The 16,518-nt window shown below is 53.1% G+C and overlaps 2 protein-coding genes across 2 annotated transcripts; both read right to left on the bottom strand.

The window, feature by feature from the left end:
- Positions 1-56: 56 nt before the first annotated feature.
- On the bottom strand, positions 57-2,918 carry Hgh1 (HGH1 homolog). Its single transcript, XM_036208286.1, has 6 exons — positions 2,257-2,918; positions 2,076-2,176; positions 1,876-1,974; positions 1,556-1,647; positions 1,357-1,479; positions 57-1,287 (listed from the first exon to the last, which is right to left on the bottom strand). Exons 1-6 carry the CDS (start codon positions 2,868-2,870, stop codon positions 1,135-1,137), a joined length of 1,182 nt encoding a protein of 393 aa, XP_036064179.1. The 5' UTR covers positions 2,871-2,918; the 3' UTR covers positions 57-1,134.
- A 4,900-nt stretch (positions 2,919-7,818) lies between these two features.
- Positions 7,819-16,452, bottom strand: Wdr97 (WD repeat domain 97). Its single transcript, XM_036207586.1, has 24 exons — positions 16,323-16,452; positions 15,823-15,959; positions 15,067-15,680; positions 14,816-14,937; positions 13,984-14,683; positions 13,765-13,907; positions 13,444-13,680; positions 13,278-13,368; positions 12,982-13,114; positions 12,771-12,892; positions 12,484-12,544; positions 12,178-12,327; positions 11,843-12,094; positions 11,639-11,761; positions 11,480-11,563; positions 10,406-10,543; positions 10,117-10,320; positions 9,855-10,040; positions 9,544-9,741; positions 9,337-9,458; positions 9,106-9,262; positions 8,255-8,823; positions 8,111-8,172; positions 7,819-8,015 (listed from the first exon to the last, which is right to left on the bottom strand). The coding sequence occupies exons 1-24, from the start codon at positions 16,450-16,452 to the stop codon at positions 7,819-7,821; spliced, it is 4,932 nt and encodes a 1,643-aa protein (XP_036063479.1).
- Between the last annotated feature and the right edge of the window lie 66 nt (positions 16,453-16,518).

Raw genomic sequence — 16,518 nt, 5'->3', positions numbered from 1 at the left:
CCGTTACCTCCTTGGGATCTGGGTCAGAGGGAAAACACCAGTCTACACAGCACACGTACCTAGAGTATCAAAGCTTTAACAGAGGCCCAGAGGGCATCGTGGAGGGAAGGCATGGTACCCAATGAAACACTAAGCCATGGCAGAACAACACATAACAAAACAGTTTTCCAGCTTCAGAGGTATGGATTAGATACCACAAACTCTCATGAAGACTATAGGCCCCAGGTACCTGGGAGGACCCACTGCTGAGGAGAGGGAACAGCATACAAAAGCTTCACACAGGTAGATCAAGATCTGTGGCTCAGACAAGGGGACACATGGGGCAAGACTTGCCATGGTGTCTATAGAATGAGGAAGAAGCACTGCATAGACGGAGTAGGCTCCGAAAGTTGGGGGTAGGATTGTGTAGGGATAAATGCTGCAGGAACACCCAGGTGAATCTCTGCAGAGGTGGGCAAGGTGTGCCCAGTAGGAGGGTCTGGATGTCACGAAAGGCAACTGAGACTCAAGGAAGCTAACTGAGAAGCAGGTTCTGTCTAAATGGCTAAGACCAATTCAACATGGGACTAAGATGGCTAACCAAAAATAAAGGCAGGGGCCAGTATCACAGGCGGAGCAGAGAAACTGATAGCCAAAGGGAAACCGTACCCAGTAAGTGATCCAAAGACAGGCCTAGAAGGGCAGAGCATCCTAGAAAGACCCTAGGATGCAAGTGTGGTCTGTGGTTCAAGGAGGTCTTGGGCAAGGAAGGCAGAAGGACTCCAAAGGTTGGGGCTCACAACACTCTTTGTTCCTCTAAACCAACCCAGATCCTTCAGGAGTGAAACGCTCTTGCTGGCTGACCAGGGCGTGCGGGGTTTTCAGTCCAGCCCTTCCGCGGTCTAGGAACAGGCTCCTCATCGCTCCAGTGGTCGCCGGCCTCCTGCCTCATATGTAGGCAGCCATGGCACGGGACCTGGCCAGCTCCGGCTCAACAGTGCAGCACTGAAGAACTTGCATCCTTGCGGGTCGCCACGGGGCACAGGACTGGGCAGTGTCCTTGGGCTTCTCAACATTTACTGAGCATTTACTTGAGAACCCCGTGGGAACACTGGCAAAGGTAGATCTGGAGCTGGCGCTTAGTCCCAAGGAGCTTCAGGTCCCTCGCGTACCCTTGCCTCTTAGCTCTTGAGCAAGCTCTAGCTGTTCTTGCTGGTCTAGCTGCTGCAGCTGTTGCTCCACATCTTCAGGCACCTGCACCTCCAGCAGGTTCTCCATGCCAGCCTCTGGCTCATCACCAATAAGCACCTGCAAGCAGAGGAAGCAGGTGAGCAGCTGTGGGCACAGCTTCTCTAGCCCTTCTGGCCCTGCGCTCACCTGGATAAGCTTCTCACACGCCATTCGCACATCAGCCTCCGGCTCCCAGTTGTATAGCTCTCGAAGGACCAAGTAAGCTCCCTGGTCCCGTATCTGCTGGCGCCCAGGGGCAGTGGCTGTCAGCTGGGGAGATGGAAAGGGTTACTCAGATACCAGTATGCGTGGTGGGGAGGCATCGGCGTCACAGACCCCTGCTCACCAGCATGATGGCTTCGATGAGCATCTTTCGGATGTCAGCATCCGGCTCTCGCTGCTTGTCTGGTGACAAGTACTGCAGGTCAACAGGCAGCCCTAGGAGGGAGGGTGGGAGCTGTGTGGGACACCTGAGCCCTGCTCTGCCTGCCTGGGTGAGCCTCGTGTGCGCGCGCAAGCGTGTGTGCGTGTGTGCGTGTCTCACAACCCCCTCCATAAAGGCTTCTGAAGGGACCCCAGACCTGCACATTCTCCCTCTCCCCTTGCTTGCATTGCATCCTTCCAACCAGCCTAGACAACCTTGAGACAACCACCTAAGTCACTCACTGTCCATTTCTTCCTCGGAAAACTCCTCAGGCCCAGCCAACGGCAGTAGCAAGAAGGGAAGAATGTCGACTTGGGGCCCGAGCAACCACGTGTGGTGTCCTGTAGGTGGAAACATGGAAAGGGACCAAGGAATCGGTCTACTGGGTCCCGAGGGCCCTGTCCCCACCCAACAGCGGCCCAATCCCCTCCCTGTCACTCACGATGCTCGAAACAGCAATTCCGAAGTGTTCCCACCACTCCTCCCCTCCGCACTGAGGAGTCTGTGTACTGGGTGAGAGGCAGCAGCCGTTGGACCACGCACCTGTTGGAAGGCCACACTCGCTGCTGTCCTTGCCCACTTCCACACCCCCCTCCCCGCCCACGCAGGCGCCTGGGCTTCACCTGTCCGGGTCCAGGAGAAAAGCACGCACCTCCGCCTGCTGGCTAAGGTTGGAGAGCAGCGGCCCCAGGTAATGCAGAGGCGCGGCGGCGTTGTAGCTGGGCAGGCACAGCGCGTTGACCAGCTGCTCCAGACCCGGCCGCTCCGGCTCAGCAGCCATCAGCTTCTCCATCAACGCAGCACACGGCGCCAGCTCGCGGGTCAGATTGGCCAGTACTGCGGCCGCCTCTTCGGCCCAGGGCCACTGTGGGTCCAACACGCAGCTCAGCAGGCGGGCAGGCAGCTCCGGGTCCGCCGCCAGCAGCTGCCGGTGCAGGTCGGGGTCAGCAGCCAAGTTCACGAGCGCGCGGGAGGCGTCGCGGGAAGGAGCCGGGGCGGGGGCCACCGCAAGCCCGGCTAGAGCCCGCAGCAGCGCTGCCTGTCCTGCCAGTAGCGTACGACCCGAGCCCGAGCCAGTCAGAGCCAACACGTGCTGCGCCGCGGCCGCCTGCAGGTCTGCCCGCGCGCCGGGCGCCAGGAAGGGCAGGAGCTCCGCCGCCTCCGTGTCCGCGCCGGCCTCCTGCCCTAACAATGCTGGCTCATCCGAGAGCCCCGAAACTACTCCCGGGCCCCGCATGCCGCCAGCGGTTTCAGTCGCCGTTCACCCTACCAGGGATACGGCCGGACTTCCGGGAAAGCGGAAGTCGTTGCGACCAATCCGAGGCGGAGGACCTAGCTGAAGGGGGCGGGACCGGCCTGGGCGCGAGGCATTGTGGGCCACGCTGTTGAGCTTTCGCTCCCGGGTGGTGAAGGCGCTCGCAGGTTGTACGGCGCGTGTAGTTGGTGCAGACGCCTTTCCACTCCCCACCCCGCTTCACCCCACCTCACACCACCCCACAGAAAATGTATGTCCTTGCGGCGACTTTCCCGACTCTTTTGTTTGCTTGCCAAGCCAAACTGATTCACATCCGCTGCTCTGCCTCCAGCGGCATCAGAACCACGCCGCCAGCACGCAGAGCTGGAAGCTCGCAAGCCTGGGCCCTTGGTGTCACCAGACTGCTGCTGCTGTCCTTTAGGCCCGAGTTCAGAACCGGGTAGCGCAGGACTCCGCGGTGAGAAGGCAGCTTTGGACCAGCCTTTGATTTTACAGAGAGGCTAACTTTGGGACATTTGTCAGGAGTTCTTCAATGACAGAAGCCTGGGTCAAACAGGCTTGAACAAAGGGAACTGGTTAGTGAATGTCTAGTTTGCAGGTTTGGGGGAGCCTGGCGACAGACACTGTTGCACAGCTCTCTAGAACCCTGTTTGGTTTCTTCCTTCCTCGCCTCTCTGCTGTTCGGCTTCCCTGTGGCTCCATATTATCTTTACCTTCTACTGGCACATTTGTTAGCACAGGTGAGAGGACACCGACCCCAGCTACATAATCCTAGCAGCAGATAGTTCCTTTAGATACAGGAGTCTTTTCCAGGAAGGTATTCCATCCGGTGCTTCTCATGCCTCTGTTACCAGTTAACCTGAGGTCCTTGCTCTCCCAAGATAGAACTCTTGAGTCAGTGAGTTTTTCCAGGGCTGGTCCTTGGCAGCTTTCCCAATCTTCAGCTTCTGACAGCAAAGGGGATAGCTAGCAGCTGCAACAGTTACAGATCCTATACAGCCTTAAGTTCTGTTGGGACCCTTAGCGCTATAGTAACAAGTGTTTATAGCTCTTGTGTGGGCATAAGTGTCCAGATTTCCCAGCCTTTGACAGTGGCTAGTGATACAGTTCCTGAAGCTAAGACCCTTGCCTCTTAAAGCCACAGTTGCCACTTTTTCTATTACTGCCCTACTACTTGTGGGGACAGTCTCTATGTGTACTGTCTAAAGATGTGTCTCTTGGGTTTTTTGTTTTTGTTTTTGTTTTTGTTTTTGTTTTTAGCTGAGGATCGAACCCAGGGCCTTGCCCTTGCTAGGCAAGCATGCTGCCACTGAGCTAAATCCCCAACCCCGTGTCTCTTGGTTTACGTCACCAGCCTAAGGCACCTCCTGATTAGTTTAATAAAGAGCTGAACAGCCCGTAGCTAGACAGGAGAGCATAAGCTGGACTTCCAGGCAGAGATAGGAATTCTGGAAAATAATCTGAGGTGGGAGATTTGCCAGCCAGACACAGAGGAAGTTGGACATACCGTACTGAGGAAAGGTAACAAGCTACGTGGCAGAATATAGGTTAATATAAACAGGTTAATTTACACTTTAAGAGCTGGCTGGGAACAAGCCACACTTTCATAATTAGTAAAAAGTCTCTGTCATTATTTGGGTGCTGGTGGGCCAAAGAAAGGCCCGTTACAACTGCTGCTTCCCCATCTTGGCCTCTTTTGCAGCTCTGCTGCTGTGTCTCCACTGTCTTCACTGCTACCTTTCTTTCTTTGCCATACTCACCCATCCAAATCTAGAAAAGTAGGTGAGAGAGGACAGACGCAGCGGTGGTGCACACCTTTAATCCCAGCACAAGTGGATCTCTGTGAGTTCAAATCCAGTCTGGTCTGCATAATTGTGGGTGGAGTTTCTCTGTGTCTCAGCAGCCACTCCCAAATATAACCACTCCAAGACTTATTAATTACAAATACTTGGCCTATAACTCAGGCTTGTTACTAGCTAACTCTTACATTTAAATTAACCCATATTTCTTATCTACCCTCTGCCACGTGGTGGTACTTTCTTTCCATACAGCACATTCATCTTGCTTCTCTGTGTCTGTTCAAATCTCCTGAGACTCCACCCTTCTTCTTCCAAGCATCCTCTGTGTCTTGCTGTCCTGCCAATACCTCCTGTCTAGCTACCAGCCAGTCGACTCTTTTATTAAATGAATCAGAAGATGCCTTAGCAAAGACATCTTCACAGTGTACAAAAAGATTATTCCATAACACATAGTGAGTTCTGGGCTGTCTCAAAAAAGAAAAAAAAAGAAAAGATCTCTGGCAAAGACTTTCTTTGCCCCATGCTGGAATATCACATGGGACAATATAATAAGTGTCTCAGGGTTGGGGATTTAGCTCAGTGGTAGAGTGCTTGCCCAGGGTTTGATCCTCAGCTCCAAAAAACAAACAAATGAACAAAAGTGTCTCCTACCAGATATAATCCCAGCATTTAGGAAGCTGAGATAGGACTCCAGATTTCCAAGGTCACCCTCGCCTAAGTGACTTTGAGACAAATCTGCTCTACACAAGGGCCTCTCAAAAAAAAAAAAAAAAAAAATTGTCTCCCAGCTTGTGAGCTAAACAGCCTATATATAGTCAGAAGTGGACTGTTTGCACCAATCAGAACAAGTCATTACACAAATGAAGAAGGACAGTAGTTATACCAATCAAGACACTAATGTGTTTTGTAACAGTCACAGTCTCCTTTGATCTGCTATAAATGGTTGCTAGGAAAGGCCTCCTCAAAGCTGTTGGAGTCATTGCCGAAGCCATGCCTCTTGGAGCTGAAATTGTATTTTAGCCTTGCACATCTGTGGAATGTTCAAAATAGCCACTGCTGGCATAAGGGTATTCTAGCCAGCTGCCTGGCATGCAGTCCTTCCCTCAAGGATATTAGGGCACCAGGGGGAGGGGGTCTAATATCAACCAGGGAATCCAATAGCCTCATCCTCCAAAGAAAGAGTGTTTTCTAGAAGTTTATATTAAACAGGCCCAGTGGCTAAAGTACTTGCATTGCATGAAGACTGGAGTTTGATTGGGGGGGGGGGGGTGTTTTGAGATAGGGTTTCTCTGTGTAGCTCTGGCTGTCTTGAAATTTGCTCTGTAGCCCAGGCTGGCCTTGACCTTTCAGAGATCTGCCTGACTCTACTTCCCGAGTGCTAGGTTTAAAGGCATTCGATCGAGGGCTGGAGTTTGGATACCCAGAACCTATGTATAATTATGTATATTTAATAGATGTCAATAAAAACAAAGATGATAAATAAATCAGCTAGGCATAGTGCTTCATGTCTAATCTCACAACTCAGGAGCTGCAGCAGGAAGATCATAAATTTAAGGCTAACCTGGTCTATAGAATGAGATTGTCTCAGAAAACAAAACAAAACAGCCCCAAACCTTCTTACAATGGTTGACTTTGATTGTTAACTTGGCGTAAGATAGTCACCCTGGAAAGGGAGTCTCAGTGAGGGACTGTCTAGATTAAGTTGACTTATAGACATGTCTGTGGGGGGATATCTGAATTAATGGAAAGACTTTGCCCACAGTGGGTGACACCATTCCCTAGAAAGGGGATCCTAGGTTTTCTAAGAGTGTAGAAAGCAAACTTGCACTAGCATGCATGAATCATTGCCATCTTTTCCTAACTGTGGATGTAATGTGACTAGCTGCTCCAGGTTCCTGCTCCCTTGACTTCCTCACAATGATGGATTGCAGCCTAGAATTGTGAGCCAAGGGGAGGAAGGGGTTGATTTCATTTATACTCTCAGGTCACAGTCTATCACTGAGGGAAGTCAGAACAGGAGCTCAAAGCAGGAACCTGGAGGCAAGAACTGAAGCAGAAGCTATGGAGGAGTGTTGCTTACTGGTTTGCTCCTCATGGCTTGCTCAGACTGCTTCCTTATACAATCCAAGACCACCTACCCAGGGGTGGCACCACCCACAGTGAGCTGGGCCCTTCCATATCAATCATTAGTCAAGAACAGAGTCCCACAGTCTTGCCCACAGGCCAGTCTGGTGGGAGCATTTCTTCGATTGAAGTCCTTCTCAAATTAGCTTGTATAAAGTTGACCAAAAAAAAAAAAAAAAAAAAAAAAAAATCTAGCCAGGACAGCATATGAACCATAAAAACAGCAACCTACAACCTACAAAGGAAAAAACTAGAGAAACAGCTCTCTGTCCCTGGGCCTGGAAAACAAAGGGAAGAGGGCACCAAATTGGGCACACCGAATTGCCCTACTGGCTCCTTTTCCTTAAATGTCATCTGATTCAGTCATTAGTGTACTCGCTACAGACACCTTACTGCTGAGACCCACTTGGTACATACATGCAAGCATAACAATTAAATAGGACCAGGCGTGGTGGCCCATGCCTTCAATCCCAGCACTTTGGAGGCAGATGTGGGTGGAACTCTGAGTTGGAGGCTAGCCTAGTCTATATAGTGAATTCCAGGACAGCTAGGGCTATGTACAGAGACTTTCATTTAAAAATAAATAAATAAATAAATAAATAAATAAATAAATAAATAAATAAAAGTCTTTAATCCCACCACTTGGAGACAGAGACAGGTGCATCTTGGTGAGTTTTGATGTCAGCCTGGTCTACAAAGTGAGTTCCAGAATAGCTAGGATTGTTACACAGAGAAACCCTGTCTCAAAAAACCAAAAATAAATAAATAAAAAATAGGAGGCAGAACAATGAACATTTGACGCCAATCTTTTGCCTCCATAAGCATGCACAAATGCTTATTTGCACACAAGTGACGTGTATATATACAGAGAGTAAGTAAATATTTATATATATATATGTGTGTGTGTATGTATATATATTTTAATTTAGACCAAACATGCTATTATGGTTTGCCAAGGTGGTAGGACTGGGCGTTGGCCATGGAGCCTTGACTATCCGTCCCCCAGGTCAACTATAGGTGTCTGGGTTTGTGTCTTCGAGCAGAAAGTAGCGTTGCAGAGTGGGCTGCAGGAGCAGTGGGGGCAAAGCCCGTGGGGGTGCAGGCCAGCCCGGGGGAAATGGCTGCAACTCCACTCGTGGCAGGGGGAGCTTCAGCACCCGGAGGGAGCCATCAAGAGCTGGGCCCTGGCGGTACAGCCTGTGGCCTGGATTCAGGGAACCAGGTAAGTGAAGCTGTATGCTGAGGTTGAATGGGGAGAGGGGGCATTAGGGTCCAGTTCTTACCCCTGTGTCCACTCACCCCTGAGAAGCCTCCCAAAGCTTTGTTCCTTGGTCTCCTGCAGCCGAAGAATGGGATAGAGCCTGAAGAAGGGAGAGGATTCAGTCAGACCTTCTCCTGCGACCCAGGTAGGGTCACCCCAACATGCCCACCATCAATGCGCACCAGGGTTCCCGGGGCGGCCGCACCACAATATTGGGCCCCATCTGGCCTAGAGGTGAGACATGTAAGTGCTCCTCCTCCATCAAGCTCTGCTGCTGTGTCCGGTGCTTCTCACAGAAGAAATTAAGCACATCAATGTGAAACAGGTCCACTATCTGAAAGCGTGACCATTCTGTTTCTAACAGTTGCGGTTTTTCTTCCAGTAGTGGTGTTTCCTCCAATGGCGATGGCCCCCTTCTTAGTGCAGAAGGCACAGGGACACACAAGTGGTCTTCAGACGTGAGGGAGAGCAGTACATCGGCAAGTACTCTTTTGGTTGGCCGGGTGTGTGAATATACCTTTGTGCTTGCAGCCTGGAGTTCTTGGGTGGATACCACAGGCCCCACAAGGGAAGACACAGGTGAAGGCACCATCAGCTCTTGAATACGCAAGGACAGTTCTGATGCTCGTGAGGGTATCCAAGAGGTGCTCAAGGCAGGCCAGGGTGCCCCAGAGATAAGGGAGGCTTGTGAGGAGACATCCCTGGGAGGCTCCACAGAAACACTGGCTATAGACTGCTCCAAGTTATTCATCTATAGGAGAGTGAGCCATGGAGCAAGGACCCTTGCACCTGTATCTCTGAAACTTCCTTCTGCTACAGTCATAGCTCCAGAGAGAGGGTTCCTCATCCAGCCTCTCCCCGTCCCCTCCATCCCAGTGAAGCCTTCTGCTGTGAGGGAGCTCTCAAGAAATGTTCTGGTTGGGGAAAACCCAGGGGCATTCCTATGGGCACCCACTAATGGTCTCCTGGGAGACCTCTGAAGAAGGCAACAGATTCCCAGTAGGTGAGCCACCCAGCCCTTGGCCCACCAGACCTGGAGAATAATTTCCTCAAGCTTCTGATGACATTGTGTACGTATCGTGGCCTTGGACTCAAGGTTGAAGTTCTCAGCCCAGGCTGTCATCTTCTTGAACAGGATGCCCTGTGTGTCCTGGAGGCCCAGCCTAGCCAGCAGACTCTTGAGGTCTTGCCTGGGACAGGTGAATAAGGCTTAACCTGAGTCTTCCCAAGCTGGTAGGGGAAACCCAGCATGGGCTCAACTCACTGACAGTCTTCTGGAGCATAGAGGTAGAAGGACATGATCTCCAACACCACATCAAGGCTCTCCAGGCTGCAGGCCAGGAGCAACTGCAGCGCCATCATCACAAACTGCTTCTGCGTCTTGTCCTAGGCCCAGGAGTGGGTTGGAACCAGGGAATTGTGGTTGATTCTGGAAGTAGGTGAGGATACAAGCTACTGTGGAGGTACTCACCAGGAGGCTAGGGGGCTGGTCTTGGTTGAGCAAGTACAAGAGCTTGGCCTGCAGCCGGCTGCGAAGTTCATTGCTTATATCAGGAAACAGCCTCATCAGGGCATTTAGAATACTCACTCGTTCTGCCCAGGAAGCCTGTGGCAGGAAGTCCACAAACATCGAGGCCAAGCCCTCTATGGTGCCCATCTCTGGATAGGCCTGTGGGAAGATTTGCTGAAGCCTGGCCCATCCCTAACTCCACTCTGCATGCAGGTTAGCCCCGCCTTCTCTTCTCCCCTACCCCCAGCCTGGGCTTCCCAGGGTCTCCTAACCTCCAGGGTGAAGATAGGGAACAGCTTTTTGAACCAGTTCTGGACAACAAAATAATGGAGGAACCTGGGCAAATGCCCATAGCGCTCTTCCCAGAGTGAGCGCCCACTGTGATGATGGCGGAGAGCCAACTGAGTCTTGGACTTGGAGACTTCCCGGTGAGGTTTTTTGACCAAGCTCTTGGAGACCTAAGGGAAATGACAGAAGCTTTAAACCCACCACTGAGCACCAATCTTACCCTTCAGGAGAGCCTAGAGTGCCTACTTGAGTGTCTGGTTCCCAGGGTTCTGGCTGCTCGTCAGAAGTTGGGGAAGAGGAGACCCATTCAAGCTCCAGCTCGTCGTCCTCCTCCTCCTCCTCGTCACTGTCGTCTTCCCCTTTCTTACGTGACCTATAAAGCCAGTACATCAGTTTCTTTCGCCACCTGCCAGTGGAATGCTTTCGACGCTTTAGCCACTGGTCACCCCGTCTTCTGGATGGCTGCAGAGGAACAAGAGAGAACATGTGGCAGGCTGTGGAGATAGCAGGGCCCACCCTGATCACCCCAAGCTCCACTACTTGCCTTGAGTTGGCTCGGGGTAGAGAGTTCTGCTAGGGAGCCAAGGCGGCTGACCTCTGCATGCAACCACATCTGCTGCAGTATCACAGAGTTGGGCACACAGCCAGGAAAATGGATGGACTGAGTGCGTTGCTGGATGTGGAGGACAATAGATTGGGTTGAGAATCACTGGGACCTAACTGGGGAGCACCATAACCATGGGCCACCAAAAGCCAGACTGTTCTCAACACATAAATGGGCAGTTTAGCTTGGAAAACCCAACAGAAGGATCATCTGGGGGGATATGAATTGTAAATGAAGAGAGGAATCTAGAGGTGAGCACTAATCACATACATGCTCTCCAGGGAACTTAACCTAAAACGGGTGTCTACAAAAACCATGGTAGAGGGGGCAGGAGAGGAAGAAAGGAACTTGGAGAGAGGTCCATGTATTGATAGGCCTCCCCAAGCTGGAAAGACTATTAATACGGCTGAATGGGAGCCTGGTATGTGCTAAGCAAGGGACTAGGGCCTGCCTGGGCGCCCAGTATGACCAAGTATGAGAAAATCATGAGGGACTGGCTCCACTGGACTTGGCTCCCTTGAAGCACAAGAACCCCGACCTTCCAGGGAATGTAGCACTCCTGCGGGGGAGGACGATGAGCAGAAACAACTGCTGGTGGTAGACCTTTGGCTCACGAGAAAGTAGCAAGGAGTCCACGCCCATAGCCACACCAGAACTGGCCAGGCTGGAGAGGTACACAGGGTTCTTAAGTCTTTTTTTTTTTTTTGGTTTTTCAAGACAGGGTTTCTCTGTGTAGCTTTGAGCTTTCCCTGGATCTCTCTTGGTAGACCAGGCTGGCCTCGAACTCATAGAGATCCGCTTGCCTCTGCCTCCCGAGTGCTGGGATTAAAGGCGTGCGACACCACCGCCCGGTGGGTTCTTAAGTCTTGACCCTATAGGCTTCAGGTAGGCATGGCCCTTGGGTCAGATTGGTTCACAATGGCTTACAGCAAAAGGAGATAGGGTCGCAAAGAGTGACCCCCTAAAAGAGGCCACCTCTAGGAGGGAGGAGGGGTGAGGTCTCACCTTGTGGGGCCCTATGGTGGCAGGAAAGAAGCCCCCTACATTTGAGAGAGGCCCTTGGGGCCTTCTGTGCCGCAACAGGGGAACCTGGGGAGGGACAGGGAGTAAGAACAGAGTGTAGCCACCAAAGTCCCTGGAACTGCCCTTGAACAGGGGCCTCACCCTCTGCTTCAGGTAGTAAGGTGATGTGCTCAGGTCCGTGATCTCTCCTCCAAACTGATCACATTGCACCTGCAGATCCAAACTAAGGCCCAGCTCATCGCTCAGGGAGGAACGTGCTAGAAGCTAGGGTACGAAAGGAGTTACAGGGGGTTAGGGCAGAGAATCACAGTGTCAAGCATGGATGGGAAGGGAAGAAGGCCTCACCTGCGATGCCTGGCTATGCACCACCCGGTGAATGGGTGGAATAGGCAAGGAGACTCGGGGAGGGCGGGCAAAGCGCCTGCCTGGGGCTCCTGGGGTTTGGAGGGCTGAAGGTGGGCCCACTAGCTGAACATCTTCACTAAATGTAACCTGCCCACCACTGGTGGCAGCTATGGGCTGGATCCCCGAGTCCTGGGACTCTGTGGTGGGGCCGGCAGCACTCCACTGCAGAGATTCCCTTCCAGATTTGATGTCCTAGGACAGGAAAAAAAACCAGGAAGCTTTGTGTCAGATAGGGGGAAGGTCATGGTAGGGCCTGGGATTGATCCCACACCTACCAGCAGGTCACAACCATAGATCAGATGTAAGTAGTTGTCAAAGGCTTCCTGGCGCAGCTTCCAGGAAAGTTGGGGCCGAGCTGCTGGGAACGCCGTTCCTTGTCTCAGTTGTTGAAGGTCTTTATCCCGGGCTATGATATCCTTCAAGTCCTGAGGTGGAGATCAGTGATCATTCCCTGCTTCCTTAAAGACTTGCCATGTGCTTCCCAAGCAACCATGAGAATTCAGGCCAGAGGCTGAGAGGTTGTGGCTTGAGACTGGGCATGGATGGGCACTGGGCTGGCAAGGGGTCAGGACTGATACTACCTCCTCTAACACTGGCTGCTGACGCATTGCTGTCTGCTGTTGGGTGAAGGGCGAGGGCACACTGTGGGTAGAAACGGGCATAGATGAGACTCTGGGCATTACTAGTGGGCTAGGTTAGAAGCCGAAGTAAGGACCAGCCAGGAGAAAAGATTCTGAGGTTGAGATGTGGCAATACCAGAGGGACTTGGGAGTGTAGAGAACTCACACTACGGGCCTACAGCTATGTGAACCCTGCTCCCAGAGCTGGGTAGAACCCTCCACAGCAGCTGAGCAGCCTGCCAGCAGACCTGAGGTTGGCTGCTCCTTGTAGACTGGCAAGCCTTTGCAGGTGGGAGGATGTCAGTGACTTCCAGCCAGTGAGTGGCAGCGGAGGGTCATTCACCACTTCAGGGGCCCTCTGACAGAATTTCTGAAGAAGCAGGTAGAGCTCTGTTCCCAGTACCATCCGTGATGGGCAACATCCAGTCCCACCCTGACTCCCTTGACCTCACTGTATACCTTAACCAGATAGGATGTAGGTAGGTAGAGCTCATGGGACACCAGGCAGAGGCGGGAACCTAGTGCGAGTACCAGGTCTCCACTGTTGTTGGAGAAGGCCAGGCCCTGGGGGGCACCATCCAGCTGCAGGAGCCTGCAAGAGGGCCCAGAGTCTAGCCCCTGTTTTACAGAGTAGGACCTTGAGACAGTGACAGGGTCAAGACCCTGTCGCCCTTAGTCCAGCCCCTGGTCTTTAGGTTAGAAGGGACCTTATGGCTGTCCTTTAGCTGCCCCCACACGATAGAGCCCCAGCACACCGTAGCAGGCGGTTCTCCCAGGTCCAGATTCGGATGGTGCAGTCCAGGCTGGAGCAGGCATATAGCTTGAGGGTGGGGCAGCAGCACAGGCCTAGGGGCAGAGCTAAGGTTAGGAAGCAGTTGAGAATAAGGACACAGGCTTCACCTCCACTCCATATCTTCTCACCAGTGATGTGGTCCATAGGGTCGTCCTGTGGCCGGTGGTCATAGCGCATTTTGTCACCTAGGCCAAACTGCACCAGGCCATAGGTGGCGCTCTCCGGGTCCTCAAATCCTACCATGATGCGCTTGCCCAGAGTACAAAGCATTACTGCCGGGTGGCAACAGTTAAAGGTATGTAGCAGACTCAGACACTCCTCCGCATATGGGAATACACGCCACATCTTTACTGTCAGGTCGCCACCTTTGGGTAGCAGGAGCCAGGGTTGGGACTTTGGGAAGGTGCAGGGGCGCCCGGGCTGTCTTCGAGGGAGAGAAGGCAACTGACCTGAAGTCACTATGCTATTCCAGGTGGACCCAATAGCAGTCACTGGACCTGGCATGTGTGCTTCTGTAGAAAAGATTATCTGTGATGTGCGCCAATCCAGTACAGACAGCGTGCCGTCTGAGTACCCCATCATTGGTAAGAACCTGTGAGAAGTGATGGAGGCTGCTGGGTCAGCCACATATTTGCCTTAACCCAGCCTCAGGTAGCTGTCGTGCCCACCTGTTCTTATTTTTCCAGGCCCAGGCAATGGCACTGCGGAGCATGTCGCCCTGATTCTGGTGCACAATCTGCCAGCAAGCATATGCGCTACGGGGGTCTGTGAGATGGCTGTAGAGGTGTAGGCAGCAGGGCTGCGGGGCTGGAGGTGGAAGTGGACTCCGGCGGTGTGTTACAACCATAGGGCAGCGTGCTGCATTGGCGCGCACGAGGTGTCCTGAGCGCGTCAACACCCACAGCGCTTCTCGAGACAAACAATAAACCACCCCAACTGCACAGTCCTCCGCTTCCAGCAGCAGTGAACTCACAGTTCGTCCTGTAGTAGCTGACACCAGGTAGACTGACCCATCCGCACAGGCGCAAACAAGGCGAGAGGGCAGAGCCGGCTCCACTGGTGCCGGGAGCGCGGGCGCCACCTGTACATGGAGCACCGGCGCTGATAGCTGTGCTAATGGCAAATAGATGTTACACACACGCCACAGCTCCACGCTCTTGGAGCACAGAGAGAGCATCGGCCAGCCAGGACCTGCAGGAGCTAGCAAATGGCTCACTCTCTCAGAGAATATGTCTTGGTTCCAGCAACCCAGCGGTACCTCTCCCACCTGAGCTGCGGCCCTCAGGTCCCATGTGCGAAGCGTCCCATCCTGTGAGGCAGACACTACCAGTGAGCTGTTCCGGATCACTGTCATAGCCGTCACTGGGCCTGCAGGAAAGGTGCTGGTCATTTTGGCGCCTCATAGCTTAAGGAGGAGTTCCTGGGATGCAAGCAACAGGGGAGAAGGGCAAGCTCAGGACAAGAGAGAAGGGCTGCCCGAGCTGCCAGACTGTGGCACACCTGTGTGGCCCACGAATACCATGCGGATCTGCCAGTCAGCCTCCCACACCTTCACGGTACTGTCCCGGGAAGCTGTCACCATGGCTTTCACCTCCTCACAGTACTCCAAGTCTGAGATGATGCTAGAAGTGAGAGAATGGGAGGACCAGTGGACTCAACACGGTCCTATCTGTGGGTCCTACAGCCCCTGATGTAACTGGCTCTCCTTAGGGGATCTGCCTCCCATCTACCTGTCCCTGGACTCCCCTCACGTTTTATGCAGATCCTGGCACACATTAACTAGAGTCCAGGAGTCCAGATCAAAAGTGAGCACCGCCGAGCCATAGGCGGCGAAACAATGCCGGGTGCAGTGGTCAGCTTCCGGCCCTAGAGCCAGCCGCTTGAGAGAGCCGGACAAGCCTGGCGGTGGTTGCAAAGGTGAGCCACAGGACACCAGGCGGCGACCACCTGAACGGAACTTCCAAAGCTCCACGCTGCCTCCCACGTGGGCCACAAGCAACAGTCCCTGGCTGGGCACTGGTAAGCAACAAAGAAGCTCCTCCTTCAGTGTCTTGCTCACCCAGAGCGGGCGGAAGTCTTGCCCTAATATGGTCAGCCCAGCTGGGCCCCAGCCTACAAAGCGGCCCACTTCTCCCAGAGGGCCAGGCACAGTCACTAGCCCATTCAGCACCACTGGAGCCTCCAGTTTTGCCTGCGCCCAGCCATCCTTGGTATGCTGATGCAGGTAACCTGCACCATCTAGTATCAGGAAGCGTCCACCCACTGGGTCCTGCGCTACTGAGCGCAGTCCAGCTGCCACGTCCAGACGACGCAGCGGCTCCAGCCCATGTGTCATTCGGGTGACCCGCAGCTCTGCTCTTTTCTCCTGCAGGCCAGAGTACACAGATGTGCATGTGAGTAATGGGGGCATGAGCATCTCTGCCTGGGGAAACTCGAAAGGACCAATGGAGTGGGTGCCCAGTGTCTCCAGGGATGAGCCCAACCAGAGACCTCATGACGAACCACACCTTTTCCACAATGTCATGGAGGTATGCACGCAGGTATAGCCACAGCTGCCGGGCACGGGAATGCAGTGTCATTTTCCGCCACCTCTGGGAATTTGTAAAGAGCTGTAGGTCCTGTGGTGCCTCCTTCAGACCCAAGTCTGAAAGTCAGTGGGGGATGTGGTGTCACTATAGCCTTGTGCCCCAACCCTAGAGGTATTAAGCAAACAAGGAGGCCTCTGAGGGACATGATGGGTCAAGGACTGCCCAGGAAGTTCCACCTCCAGGACTGAGCAGTCTGAGAAACATCTGCTTCCCAGTGGGGTGCCTGGACAATGGTAAGTGGCCCCAACATTCTTTTTTTCTTTCTGGTTTTTGAGACAGGGTTTCTCCGTAGCTTTGGAGGCTGTCCTGGATCTCGCTCTGCAGACCAGGCTGGCCTCGAACTCACAGAGATCCGCCTGGCTCTGCCTCCGGAGTGCTGGGATTAAAGGTGTGTCCCACCACCCGCCGGCTTCCCTCACCATTCTTTTCTGAGAGCACCCCAGGATCTGGGACGGCATAGTTGTCCTGATCATACAAGTCTGTGTCCTGAACCAAGTTGTCGCCCTCTGATGAAAAGAGCTTGCTTGCGTTTAACATCAGGCCCGCCATGTCTACCCTGAACAGTCCCAGAGATGCAAGCTGTAACAGCTCTTGAGACTAAGTAACGGAAAGGCA

The sequence above is a fragment of the Onychomys torridus genome, chromosome 16, assembly GCF_903995425.1.
Source record: "Onychomys torridus chromosome 16, mOncTor1.1, whole genome shotgun sequence".
NCBI classification, from domain to species: Eukaryota; Metazoa; Chordata; class Mammalia; order Rodentia; family Cricetidae; genus Onychomys; species Onychomys torridus.
The sequence above is the reverse complement of the archived record's forward strand: the minus strand, read 5'-3'. Positions and strand labels throughout refer to the sequence as shown.